This window comes from Oryx dammah, unplaced genomic scaffold, assembly GCF_014754425.2.
Source record: "Oryx dammah isolate SB20612 unplaced genomic scaffold, SCBI_Odam_1.1 HiC_scaffold_24, whole genome shotgun sequence".
Lineage (NCBI taxonomy): Eukaryota > Metazoa > Chordata > Mammalia > Artiodactyla > Bovidae > Oryx > Oryx dammah.
Window position 1 is genome coordinate 71,410,383 of NW_024070208.1, and position 18,635 is coordinate 71,429,017.

The 18,635-nt window shown below is 38.9% G+C and overlaps 1 protein-coding gene across 1 annotated transcript in view; it reads left to right on the forward strand.

Moving 5' to 3' along the window:
- The window catches only part of DNAJC3 (DnaJ heat shock protein family (Hsp40) member C3), a 59,404-nt gene that overhangs the window by 21,355 nt on the left and 19,414 nt on the right, over window positions 1–18,635 (forward strand). The window contains exons 3-7 of the mRNA XM_040267357.1: window positions 8,710–8,834; window positions 10,840–10,914; window positions 15,720–15,872; window positions 17,788–17,969; window positions 18,417–18,536. Of these exons, the coding sequence (XP_040123291.1) occupies window positions 8,710–8,834; window positions 10,840–10,914; window positions 15,720–15,872; window positions 17,788–17,969; window positions 18,417–18,536 (655 nt within the window). The remainder of the gene's footprint in view (window positions 1–8,709; window positions 8,835–10,839; window positions 10,915–15,719; window positions 15,873–17,787; window positions 17,970–18,416; window positions 18,537–18,635) is intronic.

The following is an 18,635-nucleotide window of genomic DNA, read 5'->3' on the forward strand; positions in this document are numbered from 1 at the left end:
ACGTTTAAAATAAATAGTATTTATGGTTTAAGTAAAGTATTTTAAAATGTTTACAGGATTCTGGGTGAAATAGATTAATAAAGTAAATACAGAACACTTGAGAGTCCCTTGGACTGCAAGGAGATCCAACCAGTCCATTCTGAAGGAGATCAGCCCTGGGATTTCTTTGGGGGGAATGATGCTAAAGCTGAAACTCCAGTACTTTGGCCACCTCATGCAAAGAGTTGACTCATTGGAAAAGACCCTGATGCTGGGAGGGATTGGGGGCAGGAGGAGAAGGGGACGACCGAAGATGAGATGGCTGGATGGCATCACTGACTCGATGGATGTAAGTCTGAGTGAACTCCGGGAGTTGGTGATGGACAGGGAGGCCTGGTGTGCTGCATGCAATTCATGGGGTTACAAAGAGTTGGACACGACTGAGCGACTGAACTGAACTGACTGAACATGAGAACATTTTCAATGTAATTGAGACTTAATAATCATCCCTAGATAGCCTCAGGGGATTGCTTCCAGGACCCCCTTGGATGCCAAGATCTGTGGATACTCATATAAAATGATGTAGTATTACACACATCCTCCTGTATACTTGAATCATCCTTAGGTTACTTATAATATATAATATAGTGCAAATATTATGTAAATGTAATGCAGATGCTCTGTGAATAGCTGTGAATAGCTCTGAGAAAATTTTTTTCCCAGATATTTATATCTGTGGTTGCAGAACCTGCAGGTACAGAGGTAGTGTATATATTTTTCTGTCCTTCTGAAACAGATTTCACTGAATAACAGTTTAATTTTCTTGATGATTTGAGAACAATGATGTAATAGTTACTTGGAGGTCTTTGGGGGAATCCTGCAGTTCGTTGCCTGTTCATTGTTGGTTAGACGCCCTCTGCCCCTTAATCTGTTACTTTTTATTGCTTGCTTGTGTCTGCCTGGAGCATCAACTGTCTTTGTAGTGTTTAATCTTACAGGACTGTGAGAGATGAGATGACCAGAATAAATGTTAATAGGGTGTGAATGAGGTCTTAAAGGTTTTCTTATGAGTCACTATATAAGCTTTTTGACGTTGATACTCTTCATTCCTTTTTAATTTACTTACATAGTCTCACCTTTATTTGGGATGGTTAAGAGTGACAAGTCAACCTGCAGAGTAAGGAGTGATGTAATTTTAATCAGATACAGTTCTGCTCACTAAAAGAATTACTCTACTGTATAAGCAAGAAGTAGTTAGGTTTTGGCTTGGTGATGATGTTCTTCTTCATGCTTTTTAGATTTTTATTACTGATGTTACTAACTCTCTGGAATAATAGGAAACCCAGATTTTAATCATAGCTTTGCCACTTGATAATTCTGTGACATTGGTCAAGTTATGTAAGAAAATGCAGGCTTAAATTAGAAGTGACCTGCAGGTTCCCAGCAGTTTTTACCCTGCCACTCAAAAAGGGCATTCTGTGAAGATTAGATGAGAGAACTGTGTATAAAGATTTCTTTGAAAATAGGGGACAATCACATGTGTAAGGTATATAGAAATACTGTGTCTTTGAAAATTAAGACTTTTCTAAAGACAGAGTTAGTATGTTAATAGGGTTTTCTTAACTATGTGCACTTTCGATGATGAGCTGGCCTTGGGAAGTCACAGTTAGTTGGCATGGCCGTTCGCACTGGTTACTTTTCGCTGGAGGCCTGTGCTGTGGGGCCGGGTCTCCCAAGCCCACACTTCCCCGCTGAGCTGAGTTGTCTTCAGTGCTGCAGCGTGGCAGCTACTGCCTTAGATAATGCAAGTCTTAAAAAAAATATTCTTTCTTGCTACTGTGAGAATAGTTGCAGAAACATGTACATCTACTCATTTTGTACTGTATTATTTGCTTTCGTTAATCTCACACAAAAAAATAGCAACATTAAGGGTCATGGCATATTGTTAATGTTGTTTAAAATGACCGCCTATTTTTCTTTAGCTTCACTACCCTACAAGGATTCCACAGGTGGCTCTTCCCCAAAAATACCCAATAAAATACTTATTGTCTACGCTGAAAGACATAAATTAGTAACGCTAAAACATGGTAATTTATTTGTGAAATTCAGAAAGGGAGAAAGTGAGACACTGCTAATGCATTCAGAACTTGAATAGTAATGTCCTCTTCATGGTAATGGGCAAGTAGCAGTGATTCTCAAATGGTACACTTCCCATAATTTGAGGAAGACTTGTATGTTTTGAGACAATCATTTTAGTTTATATAAAACACTGATGTTTTATAATTAACCGTAGAAAATAGAGTTTAAATTATAGTTGATGGGAATATATAGTAGATTGGGATGGGGTGATGTGGTATCATGGCCTGTTGAATCTTTTTAAGAGGTGTTTGTTTATGAGAAAAGAGCTGTAGGTCTTCTATTTCAGTTATCTTATTTACCAAACATCAAATTTAGTGTTCACTGCTTCAGATAACCAGGGGGTTAGTGAGAGTCTCTTGCAAACAGTGAGTTAGTCTAGGTCTCCTGACTTTTAGACCAGCAAGTTGTGCAGTTACTGAAGCTAATATTGTAGATCAAAAGATTGAAGAGCTGTGCCACTGTAAAAGAGACAATTTTGTGTGTGTGTGTGTGGTAAAATACCACCCATAATTTTAGTTTAGTTAGTCAGTCATGTCCGACTCTTTGTGACCCCATGGACTGCAGCATGCCAGGCTTCCCTGTCCATCACCAGCTTCTGGAGCTTACTCAGAATCATGTCTATTGAGTCAGTGATGCCATCCAACCAACTCATCCTCTGTTGTCCCCTTGTCCTCCCACCTCCAATCTTTCCCAGCCTCAGGGTCTTTTCAAATGAGTCAGTTCTTTACATCAGGTGGCCAAAGTAGTGGAGTTTCAGCTTCAGCATCAGTCCTTCCAATGAACACCCAGGACTGATCTCCTTTAGGATGGACTGGTTGAATCTCCTTGCAGTCCGAGGGACTCTCAAGAGTCTTCTCCAACACCACGGTTCAAAAGCATCAATTCTTCGGCGCTCAGCTTTCTTCAGAGTCCAACTCTCACATCCATACATGACTACTGGAAAAACCATAGCCTTGACTAGATGGACCTTTGTTGGCAAAGTAATGTCTCTGCTTTTTAAAATGCTGCCTAGGTTGGCCATAGCTTTTCTTCCAGGGAGCAAGCATCTTTTAATTTCATGGCTGCAGTCACCATCTGCAGTGATTTTGGAGAAAATTAAGTCTGTCATTGTTTCCATTGTTTCCCATCAATTTTCTATGAAGTGATGGGACCAGATGCCATGGTCTTAGTTTTGAATGCTGAGTTTTAAACCAACTTTTTCACTCTCCTCTTTCACTTTGGTCAGGAGGCTCTTTAGTTCATCTTCTGCCATAAGGGTGGTGTCATCTGCATATCTGAGGTTATTGATATTTCTCCCAGCAGTCTTGATTCCAGCTTGTGCTTTATTCAGCCCAGTGTTTCTCATGATGTACTCTGCATACAAGTTAAATAAGCAGGGTGACAATATACAGCCTTAACATACTCCTTTCTCGATTTGGAACCAGTCTGTTGTTCCATGTCCAGTTGTAACTGTTGCTTCTTGACCTGCATACAGATTTCTCAGGAGGCAGGTCAAGTGATCTGGTATTCTCATCTCTTTAAGAATTTTTCACAGTTCGTTGTGATGCACACAGTCAAAGGCTTTGGCATAGTCAATAAAGCAGAAGTAGATGTTTTTTATTGAACTCTCTTGCTTTTTCGATGATAAAACAGATGTTGGCAATTTGATCTTTGGTCCCTCTGCCTTTTCTAAGTCCAGCTTGAACATGTGGAAGTTCATGGTTCACGTACTGTTGAAGCCTGGCTTGGAGAATTTTGAGCATTACTTTGCTAGCGTGTGGGATGAGTGCAATTGTGCAGTAGTTTGAGCATTCTTTGGCATTGCCTTTCTTTGGGGTTGGCATGAAAACTGACCTTTTCCAGTCCTGTGGCCACTGCTGAGTTTTCCAAATTTGCTGACAGACTGAGTGCAGCACTTTCACAGCTTCATCTTTTAGGATTTGAAATAGCTCAACTGGAATTCTATCACCTCCACTAGCTTTGTTTGTAGTGATGCTTCCTAAGGCCCACTTGATTTCGCGTTCCAGGATGTCTGGCTCTAGGTGAGTGATCATACCATCATGGTTATCTTAGTCATGAAGATCTTTTTTATATAGTTCTTTGTATTCTTGCCACCTCTTCTTAATATCTTCTGCTTCTGTTAGGTCCCTACCATTTCTGTCCTTTATTGAGCCCATCTTTGCATGAAATGTTGCCTTGGTATCTGTAATTTTCTTGAAGAGATCTCTGGTCTTTCCCATTCTATTGTTTTCCTCTATTTCTTTGCACTGATCACTGAGGAAGTCTTTATCTCTCCTTGCTATTCTTTAGAACTCTGCATTCAAATGAGTATATCTTTCCTTTTCTCCTTTGCCTTGTGCTTCTCTTCTTTTCACAGCTATTTGTAAGGCCTCCTCAGACAACCATTTTGCCTTTTTGCATTTCTTTTTCTTGGTCATGGTCTTTATCAATGCCTCCTGTACAGTGTCAGAAACCTGTGTCCATAGTCCTAAAATATCACCCATAATTTAGTACATTGCTTTCAACTGACTTTATAAAAAAATTCATTAAATGTTTATGCTTCCAGACTTCTAAATTTCATAATGTACTTTATCTTTTCAACTTTTCCTGTGATTAGAAATTGATGTTAGAGTTTGTAATATAATTTGGGTAGTGGCATCGGGTGTATCAATGCATCATTTTTTGTTATAATGTTATAGCTGACAATATTTATGGTTGTGGCATCCTTTTCTCATTTTCATTTTTGGAAAATTATGTGGTTTACATTGAAAATTACTTATGCATGGTGTATTTTATAAATTCATTTTTATACAGAAAAATGTTTATGTATTAAAACTCAGTAGCAGCACAGATAACTATAGTACAGCTCTGTTGGTGGTGTGGTTTTTGCATCTGGCATATAGATATTTTTTGGCAGGAGTTTTAAGATTTGGAACTGTTTGGGTTGGAAACTGTTATTTAAGAAGAGTGTTGGTGTTGCTTTTTAAATAGTCTTCTGAAACAGTTGCATCTATTTCACTTAAAAAAAAAATATTGATTGATTGATTTGGCTGCATCAGGTCTCAGGTGGGGACACGTGGGGTCTTCATTGAGCCCGCAGGCTTAGTTGCTCTGTGAGATATGGGATCTTAGTCCCCCGATGAGGGGTCAGACCCACATGCCCTGCATTGAAAGCCCGATTCTTAACCACTGGACCACCAGGGAAGTTTCACCTCTGTTTCAGTTTTATGGAGTAGTCAGACACAGGTTTTGTTTCGAGATTTTATCCTTAAGAAAGCGCAGTGCTGGTTCCTGCAGTGAGGATGCCCTGCCTCTCATCTGTGCAGCATGGTCTTAACGTGGACAGTGACACTAGGGGCTGAAACATTTCTTTGGTAGACCTTGCAGAATGTCTTAGGTATATCTGGCATGAATGAATGTCTAAAGTGGTGGATTAAATGGTAGACATGAATGAAATGATCAATTTCTTCAACTGCTTGGTAAGAAAACCAGTATCACACTTAACATAATTTTGCTAAATCCATGGGTGCATTCATTTGGTACTTAAACATATTGTGGTGCTTTCTCATTGAATTTAAACATGTGAAAAGGGGATGAACATTCCTTTTGACATTTACACAAAAGGGAGCAAAGAATATTTTAGTGACTTGCTGAAGGTCACAATCTAGTGCAGAAGATTGTAAACTTCTTAAGGATAGGTACTATTTTACTGTTGTTATTATTATTACTATTTTAGTCTCTGGTGGTGCTGAGTAAAAGTTTGAATGAATGAAGGGATAGAGTTGGGTTAGCTGAGAGCAAGAATGAAAAGTTTTTTTAAATTAATTAATTTAAATTGGAGGCTAATTACTTTACAGTATTATGGTGGTTTTGCCATACATTGACATGAATCAACCACGGGTGTACATGTGTCCCCCATCCTGAACCCCCTGGCACCTCCCTCCGCACCCCATCCCTCTGGGTTGTCCCAGTGCACTGGCTTTGAGTGCCCTGTTTCATGTGTTGAACTTGGACTGGTGATCTATTTCTCATATGGTAATATACACATTTCACTGCTAAGGAATGAAAAGGTTTTTGTACCTCCGCAGAGGTGGTGTTCTTTCTGCCTCCTGCTGCCCCTGTTTACAGCGTCATTTGTAATTGGCTTTTGATGTTTTTCTCCAGATAGTAGTTGTATTTTTCTTTATCAGGGCTGATTTTCTCATATTTGAATTGTTTGACAGTTTTAGGATTAGACTTTCATTTCTCATATTCAAGTTTTGAATAAACTAGTAAAACACTTTGACATGTTTTCGAATGAAGTCTAATACTTCCATATGTAGGCTTGCATATAATTTAAATAATGAACTGTGTTGTCTCTGGATGGATAATAGGGCAAGTTATTATTTTCAGTGTTATCAAATCTTATACTGTGAGAAACTAAGCATGTTGCTTAAACCAGTTCTTGTTCAGCTGCTCCTTCATGTATAATGATACAGAAATGGGCACAGGTTCTGGGAACTGATAGTATTTTAAGATGAAGAACCAGGAAAGGCTGTTTTGATTTGCCAGTTAAGTGTCCCTGTATCACTGAGCACATTGAATCTTGATTCATATGTTGAGCCATTGACATTTGATTCCTTGTTTTTAATAGGTTCAGTGTTATAAATTGGGCTTCCAATCCCATTTCATATCTTAAAGTACCTAAAAGCTGAATAGTAAAATAAGGGAAAGTGAATGCCCCCCCAAATTTTCTATAGACTTTTTATATGGGGATATCAAATACATAATAAAAAGCTTTCTCACCCGTAATCTTCTCTGAAGGTTTTTCTGCATAAAAACATTTGACCATGTTTTCCCCTGGCTGCCTCATTCTTTCACTTTTTTATTGTAGTAAAATATACAAATCAGAATTCCCCGTTGTAACCATTTTCAAGCCTGTGGTTCAGTGGCATGAAGCGCATTGGCATTGTGGTGCAGCCATCACCACCGTCCATCTCCAGAACTTGTTCATCATGTGAGTGAAGCTGTGCCCATTATGCAGCTATTTCCCGTTTCTGATCCCCTTCTCTTCTCAGACCTGGGCAGCCAGCACGCTAATGTCCGTCTTTAAAACTTTGACTACTCTCGGTACCTCATAGAAGTGGAAACATACACTATTTGTCTTTTGCGTCTGGCTTATTCCACTTAGGATGGTGTCTGCAGGCTTCATTCATGTTGTAGCATTTGTCAGAATTCGATTCCTTTTTGAAGGCCGAATCATATTCCGTTGTCTGTATATGCCACATTTTATTTGTCCACTCGCCCGCCTGTGGGCATTTAGCTTGTTTCCGCTGTTGGGCTGTTGCGAATGCTGCTCTGAATATGGGAAACAGTTACCAGCTTTCCCTTCTTTTTCTTCAGGGTTCTACCTTAATAGTTTGTACCGCTTGGCCCCCTACCTCTGTATTGCCCCTCCCATCTTCCCTCTTCCGCTGGTAACCGTTAGCTTGTTCTTTGTATCAGTGAGTCTAGTTATAACGAGTTTGTTGCATTTTTAGAGATTCCATATATAAGTGATATTATACAGTATTTGTCTTTCTCTGTCTGACTCACTTCACTCAGTCTGATGGCCTCCCAGTCCATCCATGTTGCTGCAAATGGCAAGATTTTGTTGTTTTTTACACCACATTTCTGTACCCGTCATCTGTTGATGGGCACTTAGATTGCGTCCACGTCTTGGCAATCAGCTTTCATTTCTTTTGAATAGGTACACCTGGAAACGGAATTGTTGCTTCATGTGGTAATTTCATGTGTAGTTTTTGAGGATGCACCATTTTACATTCCCTCTTACAGTGCACAAGGGCTCGCGGCTCCACATCCTCGCCAATACCTTCCGCCTTTCTTTCTTTCCTCCCTTTTTCCCTCCCTCCATCCCTCCCTTCTTCTCTTTCTTTCTCCCCCCTTTCCTTCCCTTTCCCTCCCTTTCCTTTTTCCTTTCTGGCCGTTTGCCTTCTTTCAGATGTCGTTACTGCCTCTCACCTTGCTCTCTGGGCTCACTCTCCTGTCCATTCTCCTTCCTCCTGTGGTCTGTACCCTTATTTCTTCACTGCCATTTTAGCTGGAGTTTGGGAAAGAGCAGGGACTGCACACTCAGTGTATCATTGTAACTGGGAGTCTATAATATTCTAAAATCCTGTGAATAAGTGTAGAGTCCATATTCTCAATCAGTATTTCACTTAAGAAAATTTCAACAAACATAATTGCATACTTATAAAAGTTGAGTTGAATGTAGTTAATATTCTAGGTCAGAAGTTGGCAAACTTTTCCCCTAAGGGGCCAGATAATAAATATTTCAGGCTTTGCAGCTATATAGTGTCTATATTTTTCTATTTTTTGGACAGCTCTTTAAAAGTGTAAAGAATATTCTTAACTTAGTCTGTGGGTTGTTTTTGGCTCAGAGGCTACAGTTTGCTGAACCCCAGTTCTGAATTTATTTGCAGTGATCTTATTAGGCAAAATGATCCAGTATTGATGAAGAAGTTCTTTTCTTAATGCTTTTCTTAGTAGAAGTGCAAGCTTTAATACTGTTAAGGTGATTTGGTTTTTTTGAATAAAGTACTGCAAGTTAATATTTATTATTTTAATTTTCAGATGGTGACCCTGATAACTATATTGCTTACTATCGGAGAGCTACTGTCTTTTTAGCTATGGGCAAATCAAAAGCAGCACTTCCTGATTTAACTAAAGTGATTGAATTGAAGATGGATTTCACTGCAGTAAGTGCACCTAAACTTTCTTAAAAGGAAAACTTAGGGAAACTTGAAAGAGGTAATTTGTTTCTTAAGGTGAAAATTGGCATGCTAGGCATAGCTGGAGGGTGTAGAAAGCCACTGTGATGTAGTGGACTGGGCAACAAGAGAAATTCAGTCCTCAGAACCACAGGTATGTGTGAAGGAGGCACGGTGGAGTGGGACATTAGGTGATTTTCAGGAGCATTGCAGGCAGATTCTTTACCATCTGAGCTACCAGGAAAGGCCAGGAATACTGCAGTGGGTAGCCTGTCCCTTCTCCAGGGGATCTTGCCAATCTAGGAATCGAACAGGGATCTCCTGCGTTGCAGGCAGATTCTTTACCAGCGGAGCCACCAGAGAAGCCCAGAAGTGCGGCAGTGAAGTCAGCTCTGTGGTTTAGAAAGGTATCTGGGTGGAGGATGGGGTGCAGGCTGAGAAATGAGCTGATTGAGAAGCTGTTGAACTAAGAGGCTGTCAGGTGACTGACAGCAATTTCAATGAAGGCTGTAGTGGGAAGAATAAAGAAGAGGGAGCAACGCAATTAAATAGTGGTCTGTGATAAAGACACAGTGTGAATCAGACAGAGTCCTGCCCTGAACCAACACTCAGGCTTCAGAAGTGGAGGAACTGATGGTCTGATAGGCCATTTTGACAGTTGGCAGGTCACTGTAATGGCTTAAAACAATAGGACCCAGTTATATTGTCTCAACATTAATTTGGCAGTTCATTTATTTGTGTGTTTGTGTCCTGCTGTAATCCAGAAAGGATTTGAGATGACTGATTAGATGTGGGTGAATGTTTGGTTTGGAATAATTGTATTATTTTAAGACGGAATTCACAAGTGTCAAATTTTGTTTATTACTTTGCCCAACTAAGCATAACCGTCCACAAAGGTTAAGTAGCTCATTTTCCTAGTATTATAGTATTTATTAGCCAGTTGAAGTGGCTTTAATTTTGCTTTTTATGTGTGTTGATGCATTTAACAAAGGATTAGGGAAATTTTTATGTACTGTGAAAGTAATATATGTCTTACTCAAATGTTGGTGTGGTTCTGTCTTATGGTAGACGTTCATCATCGGAGAGTTGGTATTCTTGGAAGAGATGGGACTGAGCACATTAGAAGTAGAATGTCAGAGTTGACTGATGGATGTTAAAGAGGCATTGTTATTCTGGTTATAGTGGAGTAAATATGTGCATTACGAGTTAATAAAAACACAAAAACTATGTCCAGAGCTTTGATTGGTAAAGTCCCAAGTGACACAAGTTTTATTAGAATTGCAAAAAGTTATTATGATGGCTTAAAATACTTTTAAAGTGAGATATAACCCACATATCATCAAATTCACCCTTTTTAAAGTATATAGTTTGGCAGCTTTTATTGTAGTATATTCACAATGTTCTGCAAACATTACTATTATCTAGTTCCAGAACATTTTTATTAGCCCCAAGGAAGCCCTGTTCCCATTAACTGTCACCTCCCATTTCTGTCCTAGCCCTTGGCAACCACTTCTCTCTGTCTCTTATGGATTTGTCTATCTTGGATATTTCATGTGAACAGAATCGTACAATGCATCGCCTTTTGCGTCTGACTTCTTTCACTTAGTGTAATGTTTTCAAGGTTCATCAGCATTGTAGCATCTGTCAGTACTTCATCTCTTTCTATGGCTGAATAATATTCTATTGTATGGACATATCATATTTGCTTCTTAATTTATTAGTTGATGGGAATTTGGCTTGTTTCAACTTTCTGGCTGTTGCTTTGAGCATTCATGTCCAAGATTTTATTTATTTGATATAGTAAAAAATATTTTTAAGGAAGCAGACTCTAACAAAATTTATAAATAGTCATTGGTTCTAGGAATTATTCTCAGAGGGCCAAGTGATGTGGATATAAGAAAAATTAGTATTTCATTAGCTTATTTAGTTTTATTCTTTGGGTTTAAAGAAAATTTAGTATACTCAGTATACTCTTTTTTTTTTTCTTTTTTAGGCAAGATTACAGAGAGGTCACTTACTACTTAAACAAGGAAAACTTGATGAAGCAGAAGATGATTTTAAAAAAGTGGTAAGTTCAGTTTTTATGTGGCTCTGCTAAGATTTACTTTGAGTGAACACACTGAACTTATTTTTTTATATATTAAGACATTTTAATAGTTTTATACCTGAAAGGGAAAATTGTTTGGTTTGTTTATGTAAGAATCATAGTTCCTGAATTTATATTTAGTGACTGACATCAAAGAATCACTTTAACGGATGGAAGATAAAGTGTACGGAACAGATAAGTAATCCTCACTCGGTTTATACAGCTCATGTTCTGCTTCGTCCTCCATGAGATCTAGACATGTCAGCTGAGCTATTCTGAAAGTTGTCTGAGTGACCCAGGAAACCCTTTATCTGATTTGAAAGGGATAGTGAAACAGATTTACAACAGGAAATTTTGTAATCAGCCACATAGCTACTTTACAAAGTGTAAGTCATTTTGGATTTGTTGAGGGAGATGTTACAGATTACATGGAATTGAAGGGATTATACCCTGAAAAAGGATTTGAAGAGACAGCTAGCTGATGGCATTATACCTTCATGGGGTTTAAGACCCACTTGTTTTGTTCCACATGGATTTGATTCTGGAGTGTTCTAGAAAAGAGATATATACACACACATGTGTGTGTGTGTGTGTGTGTGTATGCCTTTCATGGTTCGTTATTTGTATTTTTATAGTTTATCAAAATGCTTAGTTACTGTGATGATAACCATTATGAAAATAAAAGTTAAACTTCTTTTTGCATAACCTTTGTCACAATATTCAGTCTTATGCAGACAAATCCAGAACACATTAGATATTAATTGTATTGAATCAGAAGCTGACACTCATGGTCTTAGTAAAATTCAATGTCATTTTCAGCATTTTGCCATCGTTTGTCTTTTGTGCTTTATTGATTCCTCAAATCCAAAACCCTGTGGTACACTGTTCAGCATCGCACACCGATGAAATCTGCCTGGAGGACACCTGACAAATTGCCATTTTGCCCCCATCTTTCACTGAAACACGTTAGCTGATCAGCAGCTCTCTGTCCAGAAGCCCCTGTGCCTTCAGAGGAGGCTCCAGGCCCGCAAGGTAGTCAACATGCCAGTGGGACAGATGCTCCGGGTCACAGTCTTTAGCAAATGGGAGGTTTCTCAGACCGTGAGCTTCAAAGATCAAGTGCCATAAAAGAAGGCATCTCCTGACCTGAAGAGAGAGATGTGACAGGGAGGGAGGAAGCAAGTGCCCAGGCCTCAGTGGGCACCGGGGCAGGAGACGGTGTGTCCAGTCTTCTGAGGAACCTGGGGCTAAACGTGGAGGCTCAGCACTGCCCCCTACTGGCTGGACGCTTGATCCTCGAGGACTGCTCTTCAGCCATGTTTGTATGCTTTTCTGCTTAAAATAAACAAACAAAAAAATTCAGTGTCATTTTATGTTTATCTAATATTCCCTGCTGTTTGGGAACTTGTTAGAAAGGAGCTTGAAGGACAGGTGGCAGGGAGTCAGTAGTGCTGGAGAAACTTTACCTGGCCCAGTCCTCTAGACACACAGCAAGTGTTGTGTAAAGATTTGTTAAATGGATGAGTGATAAAGCATAATAATTAGTTTCCTTCTTTTTAATAAGTGCCTAAACTTAGAGTTCTTTTTCCAGTTACAAAGACTAGAGTAGCCTTTTAGAAATAACACAATTTAGAATAAAGCTTTAGCACAGATTAGTCCTTACTGGGCATTGGATGTATCCTTTTGGCAAAGTGTGGATGTATCTTGAGTTAATGTCTTTTCTGTCATCAATATTAAAACCTCTCAGGAATGAGAAAGGGACTTTCATGAAACTTCACACTTGTAATTGTTCTCTGACAGTCACACTTCTGCTAATGTGTTCTTAAAACTGCCCTTGTCACAGGGTTCTTCCATGAGAATGTCTGCCTGTATTGAATGATCTTTCCTTTTTAATTGAAATCTTTATTGAGAGAATTATAGATTCCCGTGCAGTTGTAATCATTTGTACAGAGAGATCCTGTGTACCCTTTACTCAGTAACCAGTTTTCCCCAATGCTAATATCTTAGGAAACTATTGTATGATATTGTAACCAGGATATTGACGTTGATACAGTCTACCAGTATCTTGACTGTGTTAATGGATACAGAGAAGTGTGTAGAATTAAATACACACAGATAAATGAATATTCATTTCTTAGATTCTGTGCATTGATTTTGTATCCTGCAGCTTTACCAAATTCATTAATTAGCACCAATAGTTTTCTGGTGGCCTCTTTAGGATTTTCTGTATGTAGTATCTTATTTTCCAATTTGGATTCCTTTTATTTCTTTTTCTTCTCTAATTGCTGTGGCTAGGACTTCCAAAACTGTGTTGAATAAAAGTGGTGAGAGTGGGCATCCTTGTCTTGCCCCAAATCTTACAGAAAATGCTTTCAGCTTTTCACTGTTGTGTGTGATGTTAGCTGTGGATTTGTCAGATATGGCCTTTATTATGCTGAGTTATATTCCCTCTATGCCTACTTTATGAAGAGGTTGTTTTTTGTAATTATTAATAAATGTTGAGTATTATCAAAAGCCTTTTTTTGCATCTATTGAGATGATCATATGGCTTTTATTCTTTAATTTCAGTGTAGTATATCACATTGATTTGCAGATGTTGAAAAGTCCTTGTATTTCTTGAATAAATCCCACTTAATCATGGTGTATGATCCTTTTAATGTGTAGTTGGGAGTCAGTCTGCTAGTATTTTGTTGAGGAGTTTTGCATCTGTGTTCATTACTATTTTTTTCTCCGTAAGATAGTGACCCTGGTAAATAAGAAATAAAGTATTGTAAAATAGGTAAAGGTTTGGCTGAAATGTAAAACACCAAAGACGAGAAGGGATATCAAGAAACATGACAAAAGGAGGGAGGGAAATATCAGCAGGGTTCAGTTTCCCCGTGTGACTATCCTCGAACATGAGAGGGTAGTTGAGAAGAGTCAACACCCTTGGGAAAAGAGTGAAAAGCTTCATTTCACTTTACCCTCTTTGAAACTCTCCTGAATTATAAGTTTAAATCTTTAGTTTGTTCCTGAAACTTCTTTCTTTAACCTCTTTGGAAGAATCCTCCCCGCCCCTCCTCGGCTCCCGCCCCAACTCGCCTCCCTGCCCCGATGAGGCCCTGATGCAGCCCCGACGCCCTGAGCCCTCTCCTCTTTTCCCATCCCCACTGTCTGACCACGGAGTGAGACTGAGTCCTCCACCCTCCCCCTTCCCCTCCCTCACCTGCCTCCAGGGACGATTGTGCGGAGGAGGACAGAGTTTACAGTTTGGGAGAGGAGATGCAAATTCCATCCAGAAGAGGCAGATATCTATAAGCATCTACCTTTACCCAAAGCACAGTGACAGTGCACACCCGTTTAATACCCCTTCCAGTGAGGTTCATTGGAAGGATTCAACTACCCTGAGGATGGTAAAACAAAGACAAGCAGGCCACGGCCCAGAGCAGAGCGGCTTCCTTCAACTTGGACAATTTAGTCACGCAGGGAAAACCCACCCCAGAGTGAGCTGAGGTTACCAGTTTGTAGATAGTTATGAATATTTGGAGTCCTAGACATTCCTTCAAAAACTGAAGATTAAAACGACAGAAAAAAATATCTGAAGTATCCTCTCAGAAACAAAATGGAGAAATGCAGACCCTTTACCAAGAATTAATATTCTCGAAGTTTCTACAGTATTCTGTCCTACCAGTTAGCTAGCGGAGGTGTGTTTTAAACATGAGTCCACTAAAAGGGGAAATGGTGTGATTGGAGAATTGAAGGAGAGACATTCCTAGAAATAACCTACTGGCGTTTGCACCTCACCCAAAATGGGAGAAAGCCCATTAACTACAATTTCCATCTTAGTAGAAACATTAGATTTCAGGAGTTAAATATAACTGTAATCTCAAAAAAATTTTCAGAAAAATTAGTAGTTTCTTAATGTAGGCACTTTTTTTTTTTTTTTTCCTCCTGAGCCATTAGGCTTAAGACTTTTCCATCTGGAGGAAGAAACTATTAAGAGTGACTGTGCTAGAGGCCCAGCTGGGGGCGGGAATGAGCTGTAAGCAGACACGGGGATCTTACTGAGGTGGCAGAAACGGTCTAAAACTGTGGTAATGGTTGCATGCTTCATAAGTTTGTTAAAAATCATAAAACTGCACATTCAAAGTGAGTGAATTTTATGGCATATAAAATATACCTTGGTGAAGTTGCCTTAAAAAAAAAAAGAGGCAGTATACAAAACTCTTAAAACCACTTCGTAGGCCTTTTAATAAGCTGTTACTCTGTTATTTTTCTCTGTAAAATCTTCCTTATTGTGCCTCAACCCCTCTGGCATCAGATCTTTTCTTACACCTCTAGAAAAGTGCCCTTCCCTTCGGTTTCCCTATGCATTTCAGTATTGTGGTGCAATTATTTTATACTTAAAAAGTAAATCCTTAAGAAACATAACTAGAAAGCAAAACACATGAAGCTCAAGTGTTTCTGCAGAGCCGTATGTCAGAGAGTGAGAGCGGTGCATCCCCTCATTCTCTCCCTTTTCACAGTCCTAAGTCCATTTGCGTCCTGGAAAGTTGTGCTGCCCCGTCTTCTGACTCCAGCTTCACTGCCCGCTCTCGTGCATCGCGTGGGTGGGAGTAAAGATGCCTTGGCTGCGGCTCCGCACAGTGATCAGCACCCGGGGCTAGTCGTGGGGGGAAGCCGGTTGTGCCCGTGTTTTCCTACTGATCCCCCAGTAAACGTGAATGTTCAGAAAAGTCAGATCACTGTGTATGATTGTTCATCTCAAAAAAAAAAGCCCTGTCTAGTTTAACTTCTTCTTGTTACAGCTCAAGTCAAATCCAAGTGAAAATGAAGAAAAGGAAGCCCAGTCCCAGCTTGTCAAATCTGATGAAATGCAGCGTTTGCGCTCACAAGCACTGGATGCCTTTGAAAGCTCAGATTTTACTGCTGCTATAACCTTCCTTGATAAGATTTTAGAGGTAAGTTTTTTTGCTCTTGCAGCCAACAAGCCCGACAGTTACTGCATTTTCCTATGAGGTATGTTTATATGCTTTGACATGTTATATACCACAAAAATCCTAGGTAGCATAAAATCAGATCAACTCGGGTTTTCCACTCTTAATTGAAAGATGACGTTTATACAGAACGGAGGTTGGGACTGAAATTTGCAGTAAAAATACTGAAGGCGTGATTGAGTGGGGCTTGCATATTTTTATACATTGCTTACTTTGCTAAGTTTGTTTGCTATTGCATTTTTGTGTGGTGGGGCAAGAAAACTCTAGAGGTTAGATAATGGGATAAAATATAAGAGTTGGTTGCTGAAAAAGGAGAAATGATGTTTGGGAGGAAAGATGAGTGTTTAGAGTAAGAAGTTTTTAGGGAAGAAGGCAGTTGAAGAGTTGATAGGATTCAGAGGGTTCTAGATACAGAAATCTACATCTGCCTCAGCAAGGACTTAATGACAGAGGGTGTGAGGGTATCAGAAGGAAGTCTAATAGCATATTCAAATGGAAGCAATCATAAGTCATATTTGTCATTTTCACAATGCTTTGTACAGTCTCATTTTATCTTGGTGATAAACTCGTTATGTGTATAGAATGGCCACTTTCTGATAGTTTTATAGAGGGAATCCTGTGAAGTGAAATTTCCAGTGTAAATTCCAGTGGAATTCACAGTTTACTAGATTATTTTGTTAATGCTTTATTAAGAAAACATAAAGTTATGATTTTTACCTTCTAGTAATTATCCATCTTGACCTGGCTCATTGTCCATGGTGTTTAATTTATGTGTAGTGTCGATTTTGATATCTTCACATGAAAAGTTGACGTGACTTTAAAACAGCTCTACGAAATATGTAAAGACACTTACATGGTTCTTATTGGTGGTGAGCTTTTGGATGTATATTTGGAAGAATAATGGTGGTTTACTAAACATTGTCAACTTTTTGATAAAATGGAAATGGAGATACTTCAGCCTTGTCACATTTTTTTCTCTCTCTTTTATTTTTGTGATATGAGGATTTAATTTCAAGGAGGTAACATTTTATAAGAGTTCATTTAATTTAGTTACTAGTAGAATAAAAATATTTTTTGAACTTAGAACCTAGATTATATTTTTTGAGACTAGAAATTAGAATTATTGATTAAGTATAAAAATCCAATTAGAGCATATCCTCTTCAAAATAAAAAATGCTTCACTGGAAACCACTTTGTAATAATAAATGCCCTGTTTTCTTATTGACAGTGTTTTAGAATTATATAATTGAAAGGGGTTTGGAAAAGGGCCTTGTTAGTGTATGTATATATACACACACACACACACTCCTTGCCCCACTGGAATATATTTAAGATATGTTTGGGGACTTCCCTGGTGGTCCAGTGGTTAAGAATCCACTCACCAGTGCAGGGGACACAGGTTCAATCCCTAGTCTGGGAAGATTCCACATGCCCTGGGGCAACTAAGCAGTTGTGCCACCAACACTGGGTCTGAGCTCTGGAGTCCATGAGCTGCAGCAGCTGAACCCTGCGCACCCTAAAGCCTGTGCTCCACAGCAAGAGAAGCCATTGCACCGAGAAGCCCTCTCAGCACTACTAGAGAGGAGCCTCTGCTCACTGCAACTAGAGGAAGCCTGCACGCAGCAACGAAGACCAGTGCAGACCCCCCTCCTTCCGGCCACAAAAAAAAGAGAAGTCTTTGGAAATTACTTTATCATGTCTCATTATTTTTGTCACATTTAAATTGTATCAGACTTTTTAACATTGCTTACAATATAGAAGTCATCACATTAGTTGAGGATGTTCTATGTTGATAAATATGTGGATAAGATATGTGCGAGGCAGGTATGAATGCACGTAATTTACTGTCTGTTTAAGTCTAGTTCTTTTGTTTCTCAAGGTTTGTGTTTGGGATGCAGAACTTCGAGAACTTCGAGCTGAATGTTTTATAAAAGAAGGGGAACCTAGGAAAGCGATAAGTGACTTAAAAGCTTCATCAAAATTGAAAAATGATAATACTGAGGCATTTTATAAAATCAGCACGCTGTACTATGAACTAGGAGACCATGAACTGTCTCTCAGGTTAGTTCTAGTAACATACACATCTCAACATCTTTTTACTGTTTGCAGTAACAGAATACTCCCACTTTCTTTTTAATTTTAACTTTAATAAAATTAGGGTTAGGGCTTTTTTACATATCTGTAATTTTGTGTTATTTCTAAGTTATTCTGCTTTTACATAGTCATTTTCATGAAGTACACTCAGTAAGGTAAATAGGAGAGCTATTACATTTGCAGAAGCAGAATAGAGTGTTTAATATATTATCTCTGCTTGAGTCCTTTTGAACTTGATTAATTTATGTGTGTGCCTAATACAATGCCATATGTAAAAGTGTATGATAAATTATTAAGTCAGTGTTATAGACAAAAAAACCACCTTTTGTTGTGATTTCTGTATTTAGTATGAAAAACCATTTATTAATTATTTTGACGTGGAGTATTATTTTCCTTCTTTAAATATGTGAACAGTGAAGTTCGTGAATGTCTTAAACTTGACCAGGATCATAAAAGGTGTTTTGCACACTATAAACAAGTAAAGAAACTTAATAAGCTGATTGAGTCAGCTGAAGAGCTCATCAAAGATGGCAGGTAAGACTGTGCTTTGCAGGGGGCTCCACTTTCCCTCTGAGGTCTGGTCATGGGCAGAAGAACTGAACTACTTACTTTTTCACTCCTGGAGGGTGGAGG